The sequence below is a fragment of the Bubalus bubalis genome, chromosome 1 (assembly GCF_019923935.1).
Source record: "Bubalus bubalis isolate 160015118507 breed Murrah chromosome 1, NDDB_SH_1, whole genome shotgun sequence".
Taxonomy (NCBI): Eukaryota; Metazoa; Chordata; class Mammalia; order Artiodactyla; family Bovidae; genus Bubalus; species Bubalus bubalis.
The window spans coordinates 10,571,245-10,592,231 of record NC_059157.1 but is presented as its reverse complement, the minus strand read 5'-3'; the positions used below and the strand labels follow the sequence as shown (position 1 = coordinate 10,592,231).

The window sequence follows — 20,987 nt, the reverse complement described above, 5'->3', positions numbered from 1 at the left end:
TTCCCAGAAATGTTTGATATGAAATATACACTTTCAGTTTCTTCATGTAATAAACAGTCATGCTTCTGTAGTTTTACTTTTTATCAAACTACAAATAAATAAAATGGAAAATGAAACTATTCCAAAAGTGGAAGTCATTTCTTACCGCCTGTGTGGTGAGTTGTGGTTGTTGGCTATGGCAACCTCTCTAATAAATAGATGCTCTGAAGCTACTCTAGCCAGAGGAGGAACAGAGTAGACTGCAAGAATGGCAGCTGACATGTCATCTCCTGTGGAAAATCCATGGACCATCTTTAAGGAATACCACATTGATGAAGACGTGGGCTTTGCTCTGCCACATCCACTGGTAAGGGAGGACACTGGAAATTGGGCAAAATTATTTTCTTGTCTTGACTTACCTGGACAGGTTAGCTTCTACTGAATAAATGTGGTTCAGTAATTTCTACTGAACAAATAGATATAGAGGTACCAAAATTGGAGGCAGAGTTTAAATAAAGGGATCTCAGTTAACTTTCTTAAAATTTTCTTCCTAGAAACTTAGCCTTAGAGGCACTTCTTACTCATCTTACACAGGTACAGAGAGTGATGAGATAAGGTAACTATAGAGGTATTTTAGTTTAAGACAATCACATTTCAGGGGGTATTTTGAAGAAAATTTTTAAAAAGTAATAAATGACCCATGAGTCAAAGGGACCCCCTTTCTCAGCTGATAAACCTCAGATTGCACAAAGCATGTGTTCCTGCTTTGATGTTTTTGAGGTGAGGAATCAAGCAACTTTGTGTTGTATTAATATTGTTTGGTATTTACTAAGCCTGAGTTTCAGGCTTAGAGAGAGTTAGACCTGCTAGACCTGCATGCTTTTTTCACAGGTTTTGCTATAAAGGGCAAGGCATTAGAATAAAAGTGTGTCTTAAGACTACAGTTTCCTAAGTTATCTTCCCAAGAATGCTATGAAAAGCATCTTATCTTTAATATCTTAATCATCACACACTTTTATCTCATTTTTAGCAATTTACAAATATTAACTTACTCCATCTTTACAACCATCCTGAAAGGTATGTATGTTATTAATCTTATTTTCCTGATGAGAAAGTAAGCCATGCAGAATTTAAGTAATCAGCCAAACTCACACAGCTAGTAATAACAGGGATAGGAAGTGAGTCTAATCAGTCTGGTTCCAGAATCCATGGTCTGAAAACCATTATCTATTATGCTACAGTGCCTAACTCAAGAGAAGGGGAGAACACAAGACATTATTTTCGTTTTTGGTTATTGTTTGTTTTCCTACTCTTGCTTTTAATGAAATTCATGAGATTCCAGGAGAGGATTTCTAGGAGCCAGTAACACGTTGTGACGATGCTGTATACCAGGAGGTATCTGTTTACTTGTGACTGAAACAGAATCCAGACTCTAGAGACAACCTTTAAGTGTGACAAGTACATATTTTAGTCAGAATCTAACTATACTTAGAAATCACATCTAGTAAATACCTTGGTTAATATAGGAAAATCTAAAGCAAATTCTTTGTCGCAATCTAATTTTCCTCTTCACATGATTAAGTTAAGTGAAGAAAATGAAGCAGATGTTTTAATTTTATTGCTAAAAGCAACTGGCTTACTTTATATTTTCAAATCAATAATATTCAGACTTACTCTCTCTTCACAAAAGTGCATAAGTGCCAAGACTGGATGTTTTGAGGAAATATTTATCAATGGTACACAAAAAAAAAATCTTTTTCAGAAACTACAAAGTGTCATATCAAATTTATTCTCTATTTCCCTATAAAGTTGGTTCTCTTATAAAAGAAAATAATCACAATAATTATGTGAATGAGTAAGTGAAAATTGTTCAGTTGTGTCTGACTCTTTTCTACCCCATGGACTGCAGCCCGCCAGGCTCCTCTGTCCATGGAATTCTACAGGCAAGAATACTGGAGTGGGTTGCCATTCCCTTCTCCAGGGAATCTTCCCTACCCAGGCATTGAACCTGGGTCTCCTACATTGCAGGCAGATTCTTTATCATCTGAGCCACCAAGGAAGCCACAAGTAATTTTGTAGACCTCTAAAACAGATTTAAAGGGGTAAACCCCAAAACTAAAGCAAAATAAAACTCTTCCTGAGCTATTTAAAAAACAATGTTGCTACTTGAGATGCCTATGAAATTAGATTTAGTATCCTGAAACAGGATGAAAACAAAATTAGAGGAGATCTTTCCTGGAAATTAGAGGTTCAAAAATGTCCATTTCATCTCATAATCTATCACCTTCCAATTGTAAAGCAAAATAATTTGTCTTCTGATTTCATGTAGATGCAAAATGCATTCTCTCATCTAGCAGGAGTTGAATGGCCCTCTGTGTTACCCTTTATTAATTTATAATATATCATTTAGACATCCTTTGAACCAGAAGGAATATTATTGATTAAATTTTACATTTGTTGAAAGTTCTGTCCAATAAGACACTAATCTGGACACATAATAAAGTACTTCTGTTATTTGGGGAAAGTAGCCCCAATAAAAATTTCGGACATGCTACACATGACACACATGAAACACAGAATAAAGAAAATATGTATGTATTACTAAAATCATCAGAGCACAGTAGTTTTGTGATTAGGGAGAAAAAATTCAGAGCAAATACAAGAAAAGTGATTATCTAGTGAATATACTGCCTGGATCTTTCATTCCTAAAAATTTTCCCTGACTAAGTAAGTCTAGCCAATTCCCTGCAGCCCCTGAACAGGTTTGAAGTTTTTGTTACATTTGTCTTCATATTTTATAGCTTCCTTATAATATTAACTTGGTTTTGAAACTTAAAGCCTCACTCACCTTGGTTTCAGGTAAACTCAATTTATGCTCTCTCCCCTTAATTCAGTATCGATGCCCCCAAGAGCACATCTGGAAGGAGCTTAATGAAGAAGGCCTGGGGAGTTTTCAGGACTCTGAATCTCATTTCAGGCTGTGACCTAGTATTTTTGTTTCTATATTTTCCCTTAAGACACGATTAGAAACAACACCCAGGGAGGCACTTATTAAAAACAAAACCCAATTGAGTAAAATTTAAAACGTCATTGGCTTCCTTCAGTGATTCATGAAATGGGCATCATGCCAACTAGCAGGAAGAAAAGTACTCTGAGGAGCTGTACAAACATGAAAGACTTTTATAGGCAGAAGAGAGCAGAAACAAGGCAGTCATTATCTCCGCAGAGAGTGAATTGGTTGTATCGAGGTCACATTCTTTAGAGAAAAGCAGGGTTCTATGAGCAGATCAGTTCATTACTGCTGGCCAGGGGATTCCAGATTGACTGGTTTAGGATTCCACTCTGGGAGAGGCAGAAATTGTAATTAAGTATGTCTCCATTTAGTGACATGGGACTTAAGTTACTCCATTCCGGGTTATTGGGTCTTTTCTTTTTAAACTTTTTATTTTGTACTGGAGTATAGCCAGTTAACATTCTTATAATAGTTTCAGTTGGTCAGCTCAGTTGCTCAGTCTTTGTGATCCCATGGATGGCAGCACGCCAGGCTTCCCTGTCCATCACCAGCTCCCGGAGCTTGCTCAAACTCATGTCCATCATGTCCGTGATACCATCTAACCATCTCATCCTCTGTCGTCCGCTTCTCCAGCATTCAATTTTTCCCAGCATCGGGGTCATTCTTCAGCATCAGATGGCCAAATTATTGGAGTTTCACCTTCAGCATAGTCCTTCCAATGAATATTCAGGACTGATTTCCTTTAGTTTCAGGCAGACAGCAAAGGGATTTAGCCATACCTACACATTTATCCATTCTCCCCCAAACTCCCCTCCCGTCCAGGCTGCCACATAACACTGAGCAGTCTTATTTATAACACTCTTTTATTTGGATTTCATTTTTATGTACTTGACCAAAAATTTGCCTGTTGTACCAAAGGAAACAATCAACATGTATACATATATATATATCATATATACATATATACATGCACATATATACAACATATATACAGCATCTCTTGCATATCTAGTACTGTGGTAAGAAATACAGAATTAAAAATATGATAAAATCCTTGCCTTCAGATAGTGAGATGTAAAAAGAGAAAACATCTTTTAGAAGTTGGAAATCCTTATGTTTGAATTATAATGAACTATGTGCACAAAACAAGCCATAAATCTTCCTGAGCCTTGCTTGTCTTATTTATGACATGGAGATAACTTTGGGGGCCATTATAATAATTAAACAAGAAATAATTAAATGAAAAATTGAAGCAAAACTGCCTCATTACTGACATTTAATAAATCTCATTTTCCTTCTATTCAAAAACAAAAACAAAAAAAATTTAACATCTAGCTGAGAAGGTAAAAATATAGCAGACAGCAATAAATTACTTAGGGCTTCCCTGGGGGCTCAGCAATAAAGAATCTGCCTGCCAATGCAGAAGACTTAGGTTTGATCCCTGGGTTGGGAAGATCCCCTGGAGAAGGAAATGGCAACCCACTCCAGTATTCCTGCCAGGGAAATCCCGTGGACAGGGAAACCTGGCAGACTAAGTCCATGGGGTCTTAAAGAGTTGGACACATCTAAGTGACTACACAACAATAACAAATCAGTTAATGTGAAAGGGTATAATTCATAAGATTCCTCATCGGAGGCATACCTATAGAATGGAATAGTCAGGAAGATTTCAGTGAAATGTGTCAAGGGATCTTTGCAAAGGAGGCAGATGAGAGGAAGAAGAGGAGCACAGAGAAGGTCCTGCACTCTTCGTGTGCAGGTGACAATGCGTGGCCTGGTGGCCCTAGACAGGTTGAGTGTGTGTTGGCATTGCATGGCATCGGTACAGAGGCAACATGGACCATCAGTGGAGGCACCACTGTTGGATAAGACCTTCCACTGGTGAATCAAAGCCCTGTTTCTTCTGTTTAAGGAGGACCTACCTCATCCTTATGATGCCTGGATCTCTATTGCTAGAAATCTGCCTGAACTGATCAAGAACAACCAACTACGTGTGGAAGTTGAGAAGGTTTGGAAAAAAATATTACATGTTTTCTATTTCAGCTTCTTAAAAGCATTAACTTGGTTTTGTGGCACTCACATCACACATTCTGAGTTGAGTCCATCTCTCCATTTATTCTCAGTTAGCAATGCTCAACATTGATGGCCTCCGAGGCCACAGGGCACAGCGCCTGGCACACTTGGTTCTGGGATACATCACGATGGCGTATGTGTGGGGTCGAGGCGATGGAGACATCCGAAAGGTCTGGAGATTTTCATATATTCTTTTATGCTAACACAACAGACTGACATCCAGTTGACATTTAATGTAAACGAACTCTAAGGGTATTGTCGAGGCATTTGTGAAGCTTGAGGATCTTGTGCTGAGGAGTTGCCTAACAAATATTTGGGGGAATGGATGGATGCTTGAGCGAATGGTTGCAAATGATTCACAGGCCATTAGAAAGTCAAGAATACAGCCCTGATTTCCTCTGGCCCTTTAGGTGGGCTTTGTTCTCTCTATGCCCAGATTACGTCCACATCATCACAAATCTCAAATGTAAGGGTTTAATAAGTACTGGGCTTAAGTTATGAAATGAGGAAGAGGCAATGACATTGGTTTGGTTTCACAGGGCCCTTATGTAGAACAGTTAATCTTTTGACACCCAGAAAGCAGAAGCGAAGGTGAGACATTTCAAAGGTTAATACTAAAAGTCGTGTTTTCATTAGGTCTTGCCAAGTAATATCGCTGTTCCTTACTGCACACTGTCTGAGAAGCTGGGACTGCCTCCTATTCTACTTTATGCAGATTGTGTCTTGGCAAACTGGAAGAAAAAGGATCCCAATGGGTATGTAAACAGTGATTATAACAGGAATTAAAGGTGTTCACAGTATTTTAATCAAAAGGGAAATGGTCATTTGTTTAATCTTTGGCAGCATGGCTTTCTTCTCTGTTGTTAAGATGTAAAAGATACATGCATGTGAGAGAGAGAGGTGTGTTGTCAACATACAATGAAATGTACGTATCTTAAGTGTTCAGTTTGATCAGTTTGACTGGCTTCTTTCGAGATTCGACGTTTCAATTTTAACTATTGAGTGGAATCAAAACATCTTTGGCAGTAGAGGTGGCAACGTCTGGGCTTTCAAAAGAGTCTGCTTAGAATCCTGGCCTTTCCTAAGCACTGAGTAACGGATCTGCTACAATGAAGGGTCGGAGGCTCTAGGTGTGTATCCGAAGAGGCGTGTCCTAGATGTGGGAGTACCGCCAAATGACATGATTTGATCTTGAAAATTTCTTATTAGTAACAAGGTTTCCAACTGGTTTTGACAATCCACGTGTGTTCCTTGCATATTTAATTGTTTCTTTCACTTATAAAGTCCTAAATTAAATGTTTGTTACACCTACTTGACAAATATTGAAAAAACACACTTTTACATTTTTATGTATTTTTTTACCTTTGCTAGATCAGTAGTATTAAAGGAAATAACTCAAAACCATTTAATTTTTACATTGGTTTCCTTTCCATCTTCCAATTGATCCACGGCTTCACGGCTGCTCTCCTAAGGCCTATGACTTATGAGTAAGTACTCCATCTTTTTCATTCGAAGAATTACTGTTACTCAAAGTAAATAAGGATGTATCACTACCCTCCAAGTGTATTCTTTTAAAAGACCAATTGATTTTAGGCAAAAAATACAAAAATACAGATGATACCTGACTTAAGGATGGTTCAACTTAGGATTTTTTGACCTTAGGATGGTGCAAAAGTGATATACGTTCACTAGAAACTCAGTTTGAATTTTGAATTTTGGTCTTTCCCTAAGTAGATGTACAGTACATACTCTCCTGCGATCCTGGGCAGGGCAGTGCAGCTCCCAGGGAGCCCCACTGTCAAGAGGGTAAACCACTGATACACTTACAACCATCATGCACCCAGACAACCATTCTGTTTTTCACTTTCAGTATTCAATAAATCACAAGAGATATTCCACACTTCACTATAAACTAGACTTTGTGCTAGATGATTTTGCCCAAATCTAGGCTAATGCAAATGTTCTAAGCACATTTACGGTAGGCTATGCTAAACTCTGGGGCACCCAGGCGGGCCAGTGGTAAAGAATCCAATCTGCCTGCCAATGCAGGGGACACAGGAGAAGTGGGCTCGAGTCCTGAGTCGGGAAGATCCTCTGGAGGAGGAAATGGCAATCCACTCCAGTATTCTTGTCTGGAAAACCCCATGGGCAGAGGAGCCTGGTGGGCTACAGTCCTTGGGATCACAATGACTGTGACCCCAAGGTCACAGTGAGTGAGACAGACACAACTTGAGTCAGACACAACTCAGCAGGACCACAAGGCTAATATTTGATAGGCTAATATCTGATATTTGGTAGGTTAGGTATATTGAGTGAATTTTCAACTTATCTTCAACTGAAGATGGATTTATTGAGATATAACACCATTGTAAGTTTAAGAAGATCTGTAGATAAATATAATTAACATACATACATATATACAAAATGCACATACATCTGTGTATCCATGACCCTATGATCTCAGTGGCCAGAAGTAATAAAACTATTCTTTTTGACCCAATTCTTACTATTTTTGGCCTAGGTACTTAACAGAGGCTAAGAGCTAGGGAAGCTAAAGTAAATACAGGAATAAGCTTACCCTCATGAAACTGGGTTAATTTGGAGGAAAGAAGATTTATGTAAATTGCTATATGATCAAGAGAAGAATTAAGGAATTAAAGGACAATGAGTTCAAGTGAAACAAAAGGCACAAGGAAAGAATCCTACAGCAAAGAATTTAAGCTGGATTTGGAAGAGTGACTAGGCATAGGTTAGAAGAAGGAAAACCTGGGACTTCCCTGGTGGTCCAGTGGTTAAGATTCTGTACTTCCAGTGCATGGCATGTTCCCTATCCCTGGTTGGGGAACTAAGATCCCATGTGTCATGTGGCCAGAAAAAGTAAAGGAAGAAGAAGGAAAAGCTGAGCATGTTCACAGTGGAGGAAACAGCAAGAATGAGGGCTTTGAAATGACAAAAATCTTGGTGCATTTTCAGAATTGAAGGAAGGCTAGTGTCACTGATACATCATAAATAAGGAAGGTAACAGTATAGGAAGGAGATGAAGAAATAAACTATAGAAATATTACATAGGACTTTGGGCTCTGATAAGGGGTTAAAACAGTGTCTTTAAAGGGGAAGCTATGGAAGGTTTTTATTTTTATTTTATTTTTTTTGTTTTTTTTTATTTAATTTTATTTTTAAACTTTACAATATTGTATTGGTTTTGCCAAATATGGCATTGAAATACGTATAATATCATATATGGAACGAGTCGCCAGTCCAGGTTTGATGCACGGTACTGGATGCTTGGGGCTGGTGCACTGGGATGACCCAGGGGGAACACATGTATGGAAGGTTTTTAAATGGGAGAATGATATCGCCAGCCCCATTGAGGCTGAAACCGATGAAATATCTTATTCAATGAGCCCCAGGAAATTAGGTGCGAAAATGGTTTGAGACCATACATTTAACTGCCATGAAACTCAGAGGTGTACTGATGCTGAGACCATATTTGCATCAACACAAAACTTCAGTGCAAAAGAAAATAAGGTGTAATAAATTATTTGAATTTCCCAATCAATTCCTTTGTAAGGCAGGATATATCACTGAGAAATTGAGTCAGGCTCACAGATAAAGTTATGGATATTATGTTTCTTTTATTCAAAAATCTACTTTTGTAAATCATATCTCACAGATATCTCTATAAACCTTGAGTTTATAAATCTATGAAAAATTGATGGGATAATAGAAAAAGAAATGCTCTTGAAGTTTCTAGTTTCAAGTTCTAGAATGGAATTTCAAGTTCCAGCTAACATTAATATTAATATTAATTTTCCTAACATTAATATTCCTAACTACATAATGGATATAGTAAACCTGCCATACTTATCTCACAAGATTATTTTGAAAATGGAGGGTAAATAAAAGTCTTGAAAATGAATAAGAATCCAACAAATAGATCAATATTGTTACTAAATTTTTTTTCTTCTTTTTAGCTTTTCTTTCTTTTATTTTTACTAAATTCTTGACTTTCTGGATTAATTTTCTTAGGAACATGGACATTCTGTTCTCATTTCCTGGTGGGGACTGCGGCAAAGGCTTCTTTCTGGTTTCTCTGTTGGTGGAAATAGCAGCTGCCTCTGCAATCAAAGTATGTCAGTTCAGAAAAATGTGAATTTTGATTCACTTAAGCAGAACAAGTACTTAACAGCAGAATGCTATTATGCATAAACTAACTTGATCCGGACTGAATAGAGGATTTTATGACTGAATTGGAGATAAGGGATCACCCGGTACAAATAAATACTTTATTTTTTTTGTCTCTTCTAAAATATAAAATGTAAGAGCCATATAAGTAGAATCAAATTTGAAGCCCTAAAATAAGAGAGAAATACTTTCAACACAACTTGCCATTGGAAATTTGTCTCACAGTGACAAAAAGCTAATGATTTTTTGCCTTAGAGATAGAAATACACAAAACTATATAAACTTATCTCTAAGTGATAAATTAATAAAGACAAACCCAAGTTTAATTAAACATATGGAAATTAGTCAAACAATCCAAGGGTATCCAATCTAAGAAAGAAATGGAAATACCAAATTTAATTTGGGCATTAAGATTTAGAAGAACTTTATTCTATGCCAATATTTATTTATGAAATCTGAAGTGTTTGTCTTCATTTTTTTAAAGGTGATCCCCAGTATATTTGATGCAGTACAACGTAAAGACTCAGATACTTTGCAGAAAGCACTGCTTGAAATATCTTCCAGCCTGCAAGAAGCCCTGGAAGCGTTTTCCCAAATTCATAGCAAGTATCGTGTGCCTTGCAAATGCTAGACCATGCTCAGATGTTTCTGGTTATCTAGATGTAGACTTGCAGAGAAATGGAAGCAAAACCAACTCTCATATAGTGGGTGTGTTTGTGCTTTCTTTTATCTCAAGGAATTATTATATGTACTTTCCATATAATGGTGGGTTTTATTATGTTCAGAGAATCTAAATTTTGAGAGAGAAGATAAATGACCCAAGATGATATAAGTAGTAAATAGGGAAGACAGAATTCCACTAAAATTAATGGAAAAACTTGCCAAAGGTGCAGGATATGTTAAGTTCTGAAAAACTTAGCTTCTGCTTGATAAGAACTCTCTATGAATTCTGCTTTTACGGAAGTTAACTAGAAAGCCATCTAAAACAGCCATGGGGCTCGAAAGTTATCATAAAATTAACAGCTAAAAACAATAACAAAAAGAGTACATAAACAAGAATTTGCAAAAGGAAATGTCCCCTACTGGATGTGCCTAACAAATATGTGACTGTGTATCACTGGGCTTTGGCAAGAAGATTGGCCTTCAAACCAAAGACATTAGCAGGCTTTGGGGAGGGACACCCAGAGATGTGGTCCCTAGGGCTCCTGGAGGTTTTATTTTTATTTTTTGTGTTTAGATTTGGGGTTTCTTTATGTAAGTAATTTATCAGTTATGCCCCAGGAGAAACATGTTGCTGTTGTTTAGTCTCTAAATCGTGTCCGACTCTTTTACGATCCCTTGGACTATAGCCCACCAGGCTTCTCTGTCCATGGGATTCTCCAGGCAAGAACACCAGGGTGAGTTGCCATTCCCTTTTCCAGGGAATCTTCTCGACCCAGGGATCCAACCCGCATCTCCTTCACTGGCAGGTGGATTCTTTTCCGCTGAGCCACAAGGGAAGCCCAGTAAACATATGAAGCATCCTTAAGTAAATGTTGGCAGTTTAATTGGTCTCCTGAGGATAAGCGGTAAATGGGCCCGGGCTCTTTGTCACAAAATGTGTGTTGCTCCCATAGTAGATCCCATTCAGTGTACACAGGTGATGATAGAGGACAGGTGAGTGAAGCTTGACCTCAGGAAATTTTTCTGCACAGACTGACATGGCACCTTTCTTGTGTCCTATACTGAAATCCAGGATCAGTTGTTTATAACACCTTGATTTTTCCCAATATATCTGATGCTACTTAATTAGCTGTATCTCATCTTTTTTGTTTTGTTTTTCTTTTTTTAGAATATGTGGACCCAAACCTATTTTTCAATGTTCTTCGAATATACTTGTCTGGGTATGTAGCCTTATGCTTGGTTCTGTTTTCACTTAGACAATTAACAAAAAGAAGACAACAAATTTCCACGGATGGTCCCCACTATCAATCCAGTTTAAGAAACAATTTATATCCTAAACTACATGTTGCAAGAAACAGTAGGCTATTCTCTTGGTTACTACTTAGGCAGGCACACACTGGAGTATGGACAAGAAAGCTAGTCATTTTAAAGAGAGTGAAATAACCTTTGGTAGTGAAAGATAAGATTAGACTTATAGAATCCTTATGCTGAATTTGCTCAGAACCATATTAATTATTACTCTCTTGCTTGAACATGAGTAGAAGTGGGAGTATGGGAGAAGTATCATGAAGCCTAGCTCATTTCACCTTCCACTCATCCTCTGTTGCAAGATTTTACATACAAAAAATTGGCAATTGATAAAATACTGATTATTCTTCCCTTCCTGATTTAGTTGGAAAGGCAACCGCTTGCTGCCAGAGGGTCTGCTGTATGAAGGCGTCTGGGACACCCCAAAGAAGTTTGCCGGAGGCAGCGCAGCCCAAAGCAGCATCTTTCAGTGCTTTGATGTTCTCCTGGGCATTCAGCACACTGTTGGTGGAGGTGAGCGACAAATGGCAAATGACCAGCATCGCTTAGGCTAATGGTATAGTTTCTAAAAAGTACCTTCCCATCAGCATCTTAACTGAGCTTATCAGACACTTTTATAAGAATCAGTAGAGACTTTACTACAATCATCTTATTACACCATGAAGAAGCAGAAACTGAAAGAGGCTCATAAACAGACTCCCTGGTAATCAACTAAAAAGCAGGGAAACCAGAACTCAGACCAAGTTCAACACCATCTTGATCTTGATATTTGAACATGTTTATGAGGTCTGATTGAGTGGTGAAGCCAATATCGCATGTCCTGAACATGTAAGGTCAGATTTAGGAGAATCTGCGAATTCTGAGAATCTGAGAATCTGCGAAAGAGAAAGTCTGCGAATGAGATGAGACCACAAGCAGAAGCTGGAGAGTGGAGAGGCTTGGCACTGTTCTAGTTCCCCGACCTACCACCCGGGGAGCCCAGGGCCAACACGTGCACCAAAGTTTAAAGATGAGCCACGTTCATTATATTCCTTCTAGGGGATTAAGGGAGCAGAGGAAGAGGCTCCAGGAAGAACTTCTTTCTGCTTTTCTTTCTTTCCTAAACTTCTATTTTCCTAAATTTCTAAGGGGAAAGCTTTGGGTTGCATGACAGTAAGTTTTTTTTTTTTTTTTTTTTTTTTTTTTTTTCTGAGCTCATTCTCTTATTTTAAAATGATCCCTTTAATTCTCTTGGACTCAGCATCATGGTCTATCAAGTATAGTACATCTACCTGTCCTTAGAAGGATCAAATACACTAGGAACATCAGAAAGGAAGCAAAACAAAAATATAATGAATGAGTTTAGCTCATATGGTTTTTAGAATTAAGTGTATTTTGCAGTAATTACCATTACTAGTAGCAAGATTAGTAGGATGCTGACTTGATGATTATAAATTCATGGCCACCCACTCTGGCCCCACTTGGCCCTCCCTCCCTGGACAGGAGACTGCTTCAGATTCCTTACTAACTCATCTTTGTCTTCAGTCCCTTCAGACTCTGCTGCTGAATTTCTCCAGGAGATGAGAACATACATGCCACCAGCTCACCAGAGCTTTCTCCTCTCATTAAAGTCAAAGCCCTCGGTCCGTGAGTTTGTTCTTTCAGAAGGCAATGCTACCCTGCAGGAAATTTACAATAAGTGCGTGCAAGCTATGGTCTTCTTGAGAAACTACCATTTGCAAATAGTAGCTAAATACATCTTGATTCCTGCAAGCCAGCAACCCCAGGTGGAAGGAAACTCGGAAGAAGAAAATAGAGGAACTGGAGGCACCAATATCATGGAGTTTCTGAAGACTGTAAGAAGTAAAACTCAGAACTGCCTGCTGAAGGAAGAATAATTGTAATCCAAGAAAGTAAATTTTTGGTGTATTTTGTTTATTTTGACATGTTAATTATCACTGTCCATTATATCAGAAATAGCATTGACATTCATCATTTGAGGAGAGGAAAATGAAACTTATGTCCATACAAAAGGCTGTACAGGGATGTTTATTGCAGCTTTATCATAATCACCCAAACTTGGAAACGGAAGATGTCCTTCCATGGCTGAATGGATGAACAAATCGAAGTACATCCTGACAATAGAATATTATTCAAGGCTGAAAAGATATGAGTGCTGTGTGACAACCTAGAGGGGTGGGATGGGGTGGGAGGAGGATTTGAGAGGCAGGGACATATGTATACCTATGGCTGAATCATGATGATTTATTGCAGAAACTTACACAATTTTTTAAAGCAATCATCCTCCAATTAAAAATAAAATTTAAAAATTTTATAAAAAAGAAATGAGTGTGGTGTATTTCTTCCCAGTTCAGTAAAAAGTGTTGAAAATGAACTTATTTACAAAATACCAACAGACATAGACTTTGAAAGCAAATTCTGGTTACCAAAGTGGAAAGGTGGTGTGTGGGGGGCGGGGGTGGTGGTGGTGGTAAATTAAGAGTTTGGGATTAACATATACACACTACTGCTGCTGCTGCTGCTGCTAAGTCGCTTCAGTCGTGTCCGACTCTGTGCGACCCCATAGACAGCAGCCCACCAGGCTCCCCCGTCCCTGGGATTCTCCAGGCAAGAACACTGGAGTGGGTTGCCATTTCCTTCTCCAATGCATGAAAGTGAAAAGTGAAAGTGAAGTCGCTCAGTCGTGCCCAACTCTTAGCGACCCCATGGACTGCAGCCTACCAGGCTCCTCCATCCATGGGATTTTCCAGGCAAGAGTACTGGAGTGGGGTGCCATTGCCTTCTCCGTGAAGTCGCTCAGTCGTGTCTAAATCTTAGCAACCCCATGAACTGCAGCCTACCAGGCTCCTCTGTCCATGGGATTTTCCAGGCAAGAGTACTGAAGTGCGTTGCCATTGCCTTCTCCCATCATATACACACTACTATATATAAAATAGAAAATCAACCTCAAACTATTGTAGAGCACAGGAAAATCAACTCAATATTCTGTAATAACCTATTGGGGGAAAGAATATGAAAAAGAATAGGTATTACGTATAAGTGAATCATTTTGCTCTACTCCTGAAACTAACTATGGTTGATTGTAAATCAACCATACACCAATATAAAATTAAAAATATTTTTAAAAAGAAAAAAAAATAAATGAGTGATCAAGCGATGAAACGACATGGAGAAACACAACATGCATATGACTAAGTAAAAGAGGTCACTCTGAAAAGGCTACAGACTGTGAGATTCCTGCTATAAGACATTCTGGAGAAAGGTAAAAACCATGGAGGCAGGAAAAGGATCAGGGATGGCCAGAGGTTAGGACAGAGGGAGTGATGACCAGGAGGAACACAGAGGATGTTTAGTTCAGTGAAACTACTAGAAAAATGCAGGAAGAGAAAGAAGAGTGTTTAAGAATAGCAGCATAGCAAGGTCTACTTAGAAAGCCCACACAGCTCAATATGACTGAAGCATAAAAGAAGAAAAATGGTGATGGGTTGATTAAGCTAAATTATGACTGGCTTCCAGGGCCATGCAACAAAAGAATTTCAGTTTATTGTGAAAACAAAATGAATACTTTTAAGCAGAGAAATGACTATTATATTTTTATATTTGAATTCTATTTAAGTGAAGCATTGCCCACTATAAAGGAAAGTGAAAGTCACTCAGCCGTGTCCAACTTATTGCAACCCCATGGACTATATAGGCCATGGAATTCTCCAGGCCAGAATACTGGAGTGGATATCCTTTCCCTTCCCCAGGATATCTTCCCAACTCAGGGATCAAATCCAGGTTTCCTGAATTGCAGGCAGATTCTTTACCATCTGAGCCACAAGGGAAGCCCATTGTAAAGAAATAAGTATTTAAAAGACTCTGGTAGTAGTTGGGGAAAAAATTGTAGGGGTAGGATAAAATGGGGAGTGATCATAAAGGCATGGTGATGAGTTTGGAGCTTGTAAAATTCATCCAAGCCTGCAATGATGGTAAAGTATTCTGGGGTTAGATTTGGGGCAAAGTTTAAAGATTAGAATATATAATATTTCAGTAGTAAATGGCTATTGAAAATGATGGCAGTGGAATTGGAGATAAGGGAAACATAAGAAATATTACAGCAGTAGGAGGAGCAAGACCAGAGTTCTATTGGATAAGATGGAGAGACAACTTTCAGGTCTCCAACTGGTGAGCTAGAGCCATCTTCATGGACCTTCAGCCCATGTTGTCAGATAGGGTCTTGTCTGCAGAAGGGTCCACTCTTGGCTTCATGCTCAACTGTTTCTCTTTTGAAATTCTGAATAATTTTGAACAAGAGTCCTTATGTTTTTATTCTTCTCTGGGCCCCACAAATTATACCACCAGTTCTGAAAGATACCATTCACCAAAACATGGAATAGGAGGGAAAGATGAGCCTAGTTCTTATCATCAGAGAATAAGTAATAAGTAAGCCTTGAATTGGAGAAGGCAATGGCACCCCACTCCAGTACTCTTGCCTGGAAAATCCCATGGACGGAGGAGCCTGGAGGGCTGCAGTCCATGGGGTCGCTAGGAGTTGGACACGACCAAGTGACTTCACTTTCTCTTTTCCCTTTCATGCATTGGAGAAGGAAATGGCAACCCACTCCAGTGTTCTTGCTTGGAGAATCCCAGGGATGGGGGAGCCTGGTGGGCTGCCATCTATGGGGTCGCACAGAATCGGACACGACTGGAGCGACTTAGCAGCAGCAGCAGCAGCGAGCCTTGAATTTATCTCTTGGCAGTAGGTTCTCTGCTCAAGCCCTTGAACCTTGATGCAGGTTTTCTAAGTGTTTTCCCGGGTCTTCATGAAAAGTATACGGCACATGTTGGATGCATTAAGGTATTTCTTAGGAAGCTTCTACAGCAGTCCAGTAAAGATGTCTAGTAGGTGACAGGAGAGATACAACTAGAAATGAAATGTTGGTAGTCCTCAGCTGGAGATGATGGTTGAAGTCTGAAGAGAGATGACCACCCAAGGAGAGGGAAATCAGGACCTGAGCTAGGGAGATCACCAGTGGTAAACTAACTAGAACAACAAGAGAGAAAAACCCAAAAAGGGAAGCCATGCCTTCATGGTTAAAGGCAACGATTTTGGCTCCAGATGGCTCCAACCCTGACACAAACACTTACAAAGAAGTATGACCTTTAGGCTCTTACTTAACTTTCCCATGCTGCGGTTTCCTCAACTGAATGATGGGAATATTAGTGACTGACTTACAGGGCTGTTTGGGAAGGTTAAATCAGATACTCTATGGACGATGCTTACCTTAGGACTTGGAACAGACAAAAACAATCGCTGAGTGTTAACTGTCAGTTTTTTTCTTTTTAGTTTTAAATACAGTCCAACCAGAAGGGATATTTTTCATTCAGTTCAGTTCAGTCGCTCAGTCGTGTCCAACTCTTTGCGATCCCATGGACTACAGCATGCAAGTCTACCCTGTCCATCACCAACTTCTGGAGCCTACTCAAACTCATGTCCATTGCATCGGTGAGGCCATCCAACCATCTCATTCTGTGTCATCTCCTTCTCCTCCTGCTTTCAATCTTTCTCAGCATCAAGGTCTTTTCCAATGAATCAGTACTTTGCATCAGGTGGCCAAAGTATTGGAGTTTCAGCATCAGTCTTTCCAGTGAATATTCAGGACTGATTTCCTTTAGGATAGACTGGTTTGATCTCCTTGCAGACCAAGGGACTCTTAAGAGTATTCTCTAACACCACAGTTCAAAAGCATCAATTCTTCAGTGCTCAGCTTTCTTTATAGTCCAACTCTCACATCCATACATGACTACTGGAAAAACCATAACTTTGACTAGATGGACCTTTGTTGGTAAAGTAATGCTTCTGCTTTTTAATATGCTATCTAGGTTGGTCATAGCTTTTTTCCCAAGGAGCAAGCATTTCATAAGAAAGTTCAAAAGGAGAAGAGAGCTTTAAAAAAATTAGTAAAGCAAAATGCCATATGCTTGAATATGTTATTGTTAATTGTTAATCAGAAAGGACTAGGAAGTTCCATTGAATTTATGAACAAAGAAGTAATTAATGAGCTGTACAGAATAACCTCAGTGTACTGTTGTTTGGGCTGATGGAGTTTGATAACTCAGGTTTTAGACTTAATCAACTTGAAACTAAAACTAAGTATAACTGAAATTGTACCAGAAAACAAGTAAATGATATCCTAAATACTTCCATTGTGAATGCTCTTCTTCTTTTTCTGAACATTTCTTGGTGCATTTCCAAAAGACCCTAATACCCAGTTTAAGAAAAGGGGTAACTTTGTTGTATACTGAAATTATAATAATTCACCCAAAAGCTGATTCTAGAACCCAGGACTCTGAAATGGCAAGCCTTACTATTAGGAAAGGAAGTTCTTAAACACAGTTTCCTCTTGGTAAATAAGAAACATATCAAACAAATCTTCATGAGGTCACTGTGTTCCCTGTTTCAGAGTACACCTCTGGTCTGGGACTTCAGTGGAGTTACAGAACAGCACAAACTTCTACTTGGCATCAAGACACCAAATCCAAAAATGAGATGCCAGGAGAGATAATTCATTTCATAAACATTTATTGAACTCTAGACACCGGGCTTGCTGCTAAAGGAAAATACAAAGTTGGGTTAAATATGGCTTGGTCAAGGAACTTACAATCTGATAGAAAAGATTAGATAAATACAGTGTTTGGATGTTAGTAGCTGTCAAACCAGGTTTGCCATGATGCTTGAAACATGATGTAAAAGAGGTTCAAGGTGATAGTAGAATTTTGCACAGCTAGAGGGTATTTAGAGGTCAGGTGAAGGACATCCTTGAACGCCAGGCCAAGGGCATTTGAACTTTGACTTACAATGAGGAGTTCTTAATGATTTTGCGGCAGAACCTGAGATGTTCAGTGACCCACAGGTTCCATGGGCCTAGACCTTGGAAGTAAGAAAGGTCAAGATTGACCATGCAGACTGGAGTACATGCACATAGAACTGATGGTTAAGATCAGGTGGAAATTCGTAAGAATACTGAGGTGGGGAAGTGCTTACAGCAATACTGCAAATATCTATACACATTGGTCTGAAGTGGGAAAAGAAGTCAGCAACTAAAAAAGAAAAGATCCAGTCAGGAAGAGAGGGAAAAAAGCTACAAAAAATATCATATGAAAAATGGATTTCTAGAAAGGGGGGAGAACATGAAGAAAATAGCATTTACTGTTACCCATCTGATAAGTGCTTCAGTTAATGTTCCTCATTAACCCACTGAGATTAACACTACTATTTCCTGCAGATGTAGAAACAGAAGCTTAGAATTCTAAGCCACTTGTTAGAATAGCCACACAAGCTAATAAGAGATGAGATAGAAATTCCCACTCAGGGAGTCCTGGCGATTGGGCAGAGTGAAAAATTCTGGGCTGAGAGGCAGCAAGTCCAAATTCTAGACCAATTCTGATGGCAGCCCCATCAGAATGACATATGCTAAGTCACTTCCCTCCCACCAACCTCAGGATTTCTTATGTTTCCTGAGAGTTTGAATTAGATTATGTAGTCTATAATGTTCTTTTCACTTTGGGCATTTTGATGCCAAGCTTGAATAACGTTACAATAAATTCTTATGAGAATACAGAGAGAATGGATGAAAAATAGCTAGACCAGCATAAAAAACAAACAAAAACCTGTTCCTTCTTTTTAATCTGAGATTGAACGAAAGAACAAGAAGATGATTCAACATATACAATTTGATAAATTGCATTTAGGAGGCATAAGAAACTGATCTTCAAAACTGGATGGATATTGGTCTAAGAGGAAGTAAGTGAGTGAGTGAAGTCGCTCAGTCGTGTCCTTCTCTTTGTGACCCCATGGAATGTAGCCTACCAGGCTCCTCTGTCCATGGGATTTTCCAGGCAATAGTCCTGGAGTGGATTGCTATTTCCTTCTCCAGGGGATCTTCCCAACCCAGGGATCGAACCCAGGTCTCCCTCATTGTAGACAGACACTTTACTGTCTGAGCCACCAGGGAAGTAGATAGTTTTAAAGGAAAGGAAAGTGAAGTCACTCAGTGGTGTCCAACTGTTGGCGACTCTGTAGCCTACCAGGCTCCTCCATCCGTGGGATTTTCCAGGCAAGAGTACTGGAGTGGGTTGCCATTCCCTTCTCCAGAGTTTCTTCCTGACCCAGGGATAGAACCTGGGTCTTCCATATTGTGGGCAGATGCTTTTACCATCTGAGCCACCAGGGAAGTCAAATAGTTTCTAAAAATTACTTAATTTATTTATTCATCTAATTTTTTTTTTTTAGCTGTGCTGGGTCTTCGTTTCTGCTTGCGGGCTTTCTCTAATTGCTGCCAGCAGGAGCTACTTTTTGCTGTGGTGCGCAGGCTTCTCATTGCAGACACTTCTCTTATTGCAGAGCTGTAAGGTATGCGGCGGAGAAGCAATGGTACCCCACTCCAGTATTCTTGCCTGGAAAATCCCATGGAGGGAGGAGCCTGGTGGGCTGCAGTACATGAGGTCGCTAGGAGTCGGACACGACTGAGCGACTTCACTTTGACTTTTCACTTTAATGCATTGGAGAAGGAAATGACAACCCACTCCAGCGTTCTTGCCTGGAGAATCCCAGGGACGGGGGAGCCTGGTGGCCTGCCATCTATGGGGTCGCACAGAGTCGGACACGACTGAAGCGACTTAGCAGCAGCAGCAAGGTATGCAGGCTTCAGTAATTGCAGCACTCAGGCTCAGTAGTTGTGGTTCATGGGCTTAACAGCTCTGAGGCACATGGGATCTTCTGGGAATTGTTACATGAATTATCAGAGCACTTCCTACTCTCAGCTTTTGGACTTATCATAGAGAAACGGAGGGAGGAGAAGATGTGTAAGGACAAGTCAGCCTCCAAATAAGTTTGTTGACAACCTGGCGACCTAAGTTCAGGGTCCAACTGGACCAAAATGTAGAATCTTTGGAATTTTCACAGTGCAAATCTATCATCTGGAACTTATTACTGGGCTCCTTGTTTCAGTGAATTCAAACCATCATGGCACCTTTTACAGACAGCCTTGCAGCCTGATCAGGTGAACAGAGAAATAGCTTGGAGATAAAGATAGCTCAGCTTTAGTCCATAATTAGTGGAGAGGCAATGGACAGGGTTATTTACATGTGTGTACTTCAGTTTACTAATCTGTAAAGTAGATCTGGTAGTACCTGGTTCATAGGTAAAGTCACCCATTTTAGAGGTGGATTTTCAAAATATGTTTAATAAACATAGAGGGTTAAACAGATGATACATTAGGTTTTTCTTGAATTTGTTAATATCTGCTACCTTGTTTATCAAACTTCATGAAATATATATTCTCTGAGTGTCATTGAAGTTTTTAAAAAAATTAAACAGTATTTCTTAATGTCACTCAAAGTAATTATAATCTTGGAATATGCTGTTCAAACTACACACAGAACCCTTCAGAGGTTCTGATATGCCCACAGAGTCCTTGTCCCCCTCTACTCATGGCAATCACTGACATGTCTGTCTGAAAGTAACTAACTTCTGGTTTTAATAGTTTATGCCCAAGACCCAGTTGTTAAAGATCATCATGGACCAGGTTCTGTCAGAGTGTTTTGGATCAATAAAAACTCTTGTTTATTTCCCTTTTTTCTAAAGAAGAGCAGATTTGTCTCTGGGTTTAAAATCAATCTTCTTGTATTCACATGTATGAAAAGAATTTGTGTGTGTGTGACGTGATTTTGTTTGCCTTGTTTGTTTTAACCAGCAGTCTTTAACTGTTTACTCAGCTTTGTG

General features: G+C 39.2%; 1 protein-coding gene across 1 annotated transcript; it reads left to right on the top strand.

Moving 5' to 3' along the window:
- Positions 1 to 181: 181 nt before the first annotated feature.
- Positions 182 to 13,542, top strand: IDO1 (indoleamine 2,3-dioxygenase 1). Its single transcript, XM_006078617.4, has 10 exons — positions 182 to 346; positions 4,905 to 5,000; positions 5,116 to 5,235; positions 5,702 to 5,820; positions 6,538 to 6,552; positions 9,095 to 9,194; positions 9,735 to 9,852; positions 11,082 to 11,133; positions 11,586 to 11,734; positions 12,746 to 13,542. The coding sequence occupies exons 1-10, from the start codon at positions 248 to 250 to the stop codon at positions 13,096 to 13,098; spliced, it is 1,221 nt and encodes a 406-aa protein (XP_006078679.2). The 5' UTR covers positions 182 to 247; the 3' UTR covers positions 13,099 to 13,542.
- Positions 13,543 to 20,987: the final 7,445 nt, after the last annotated feature.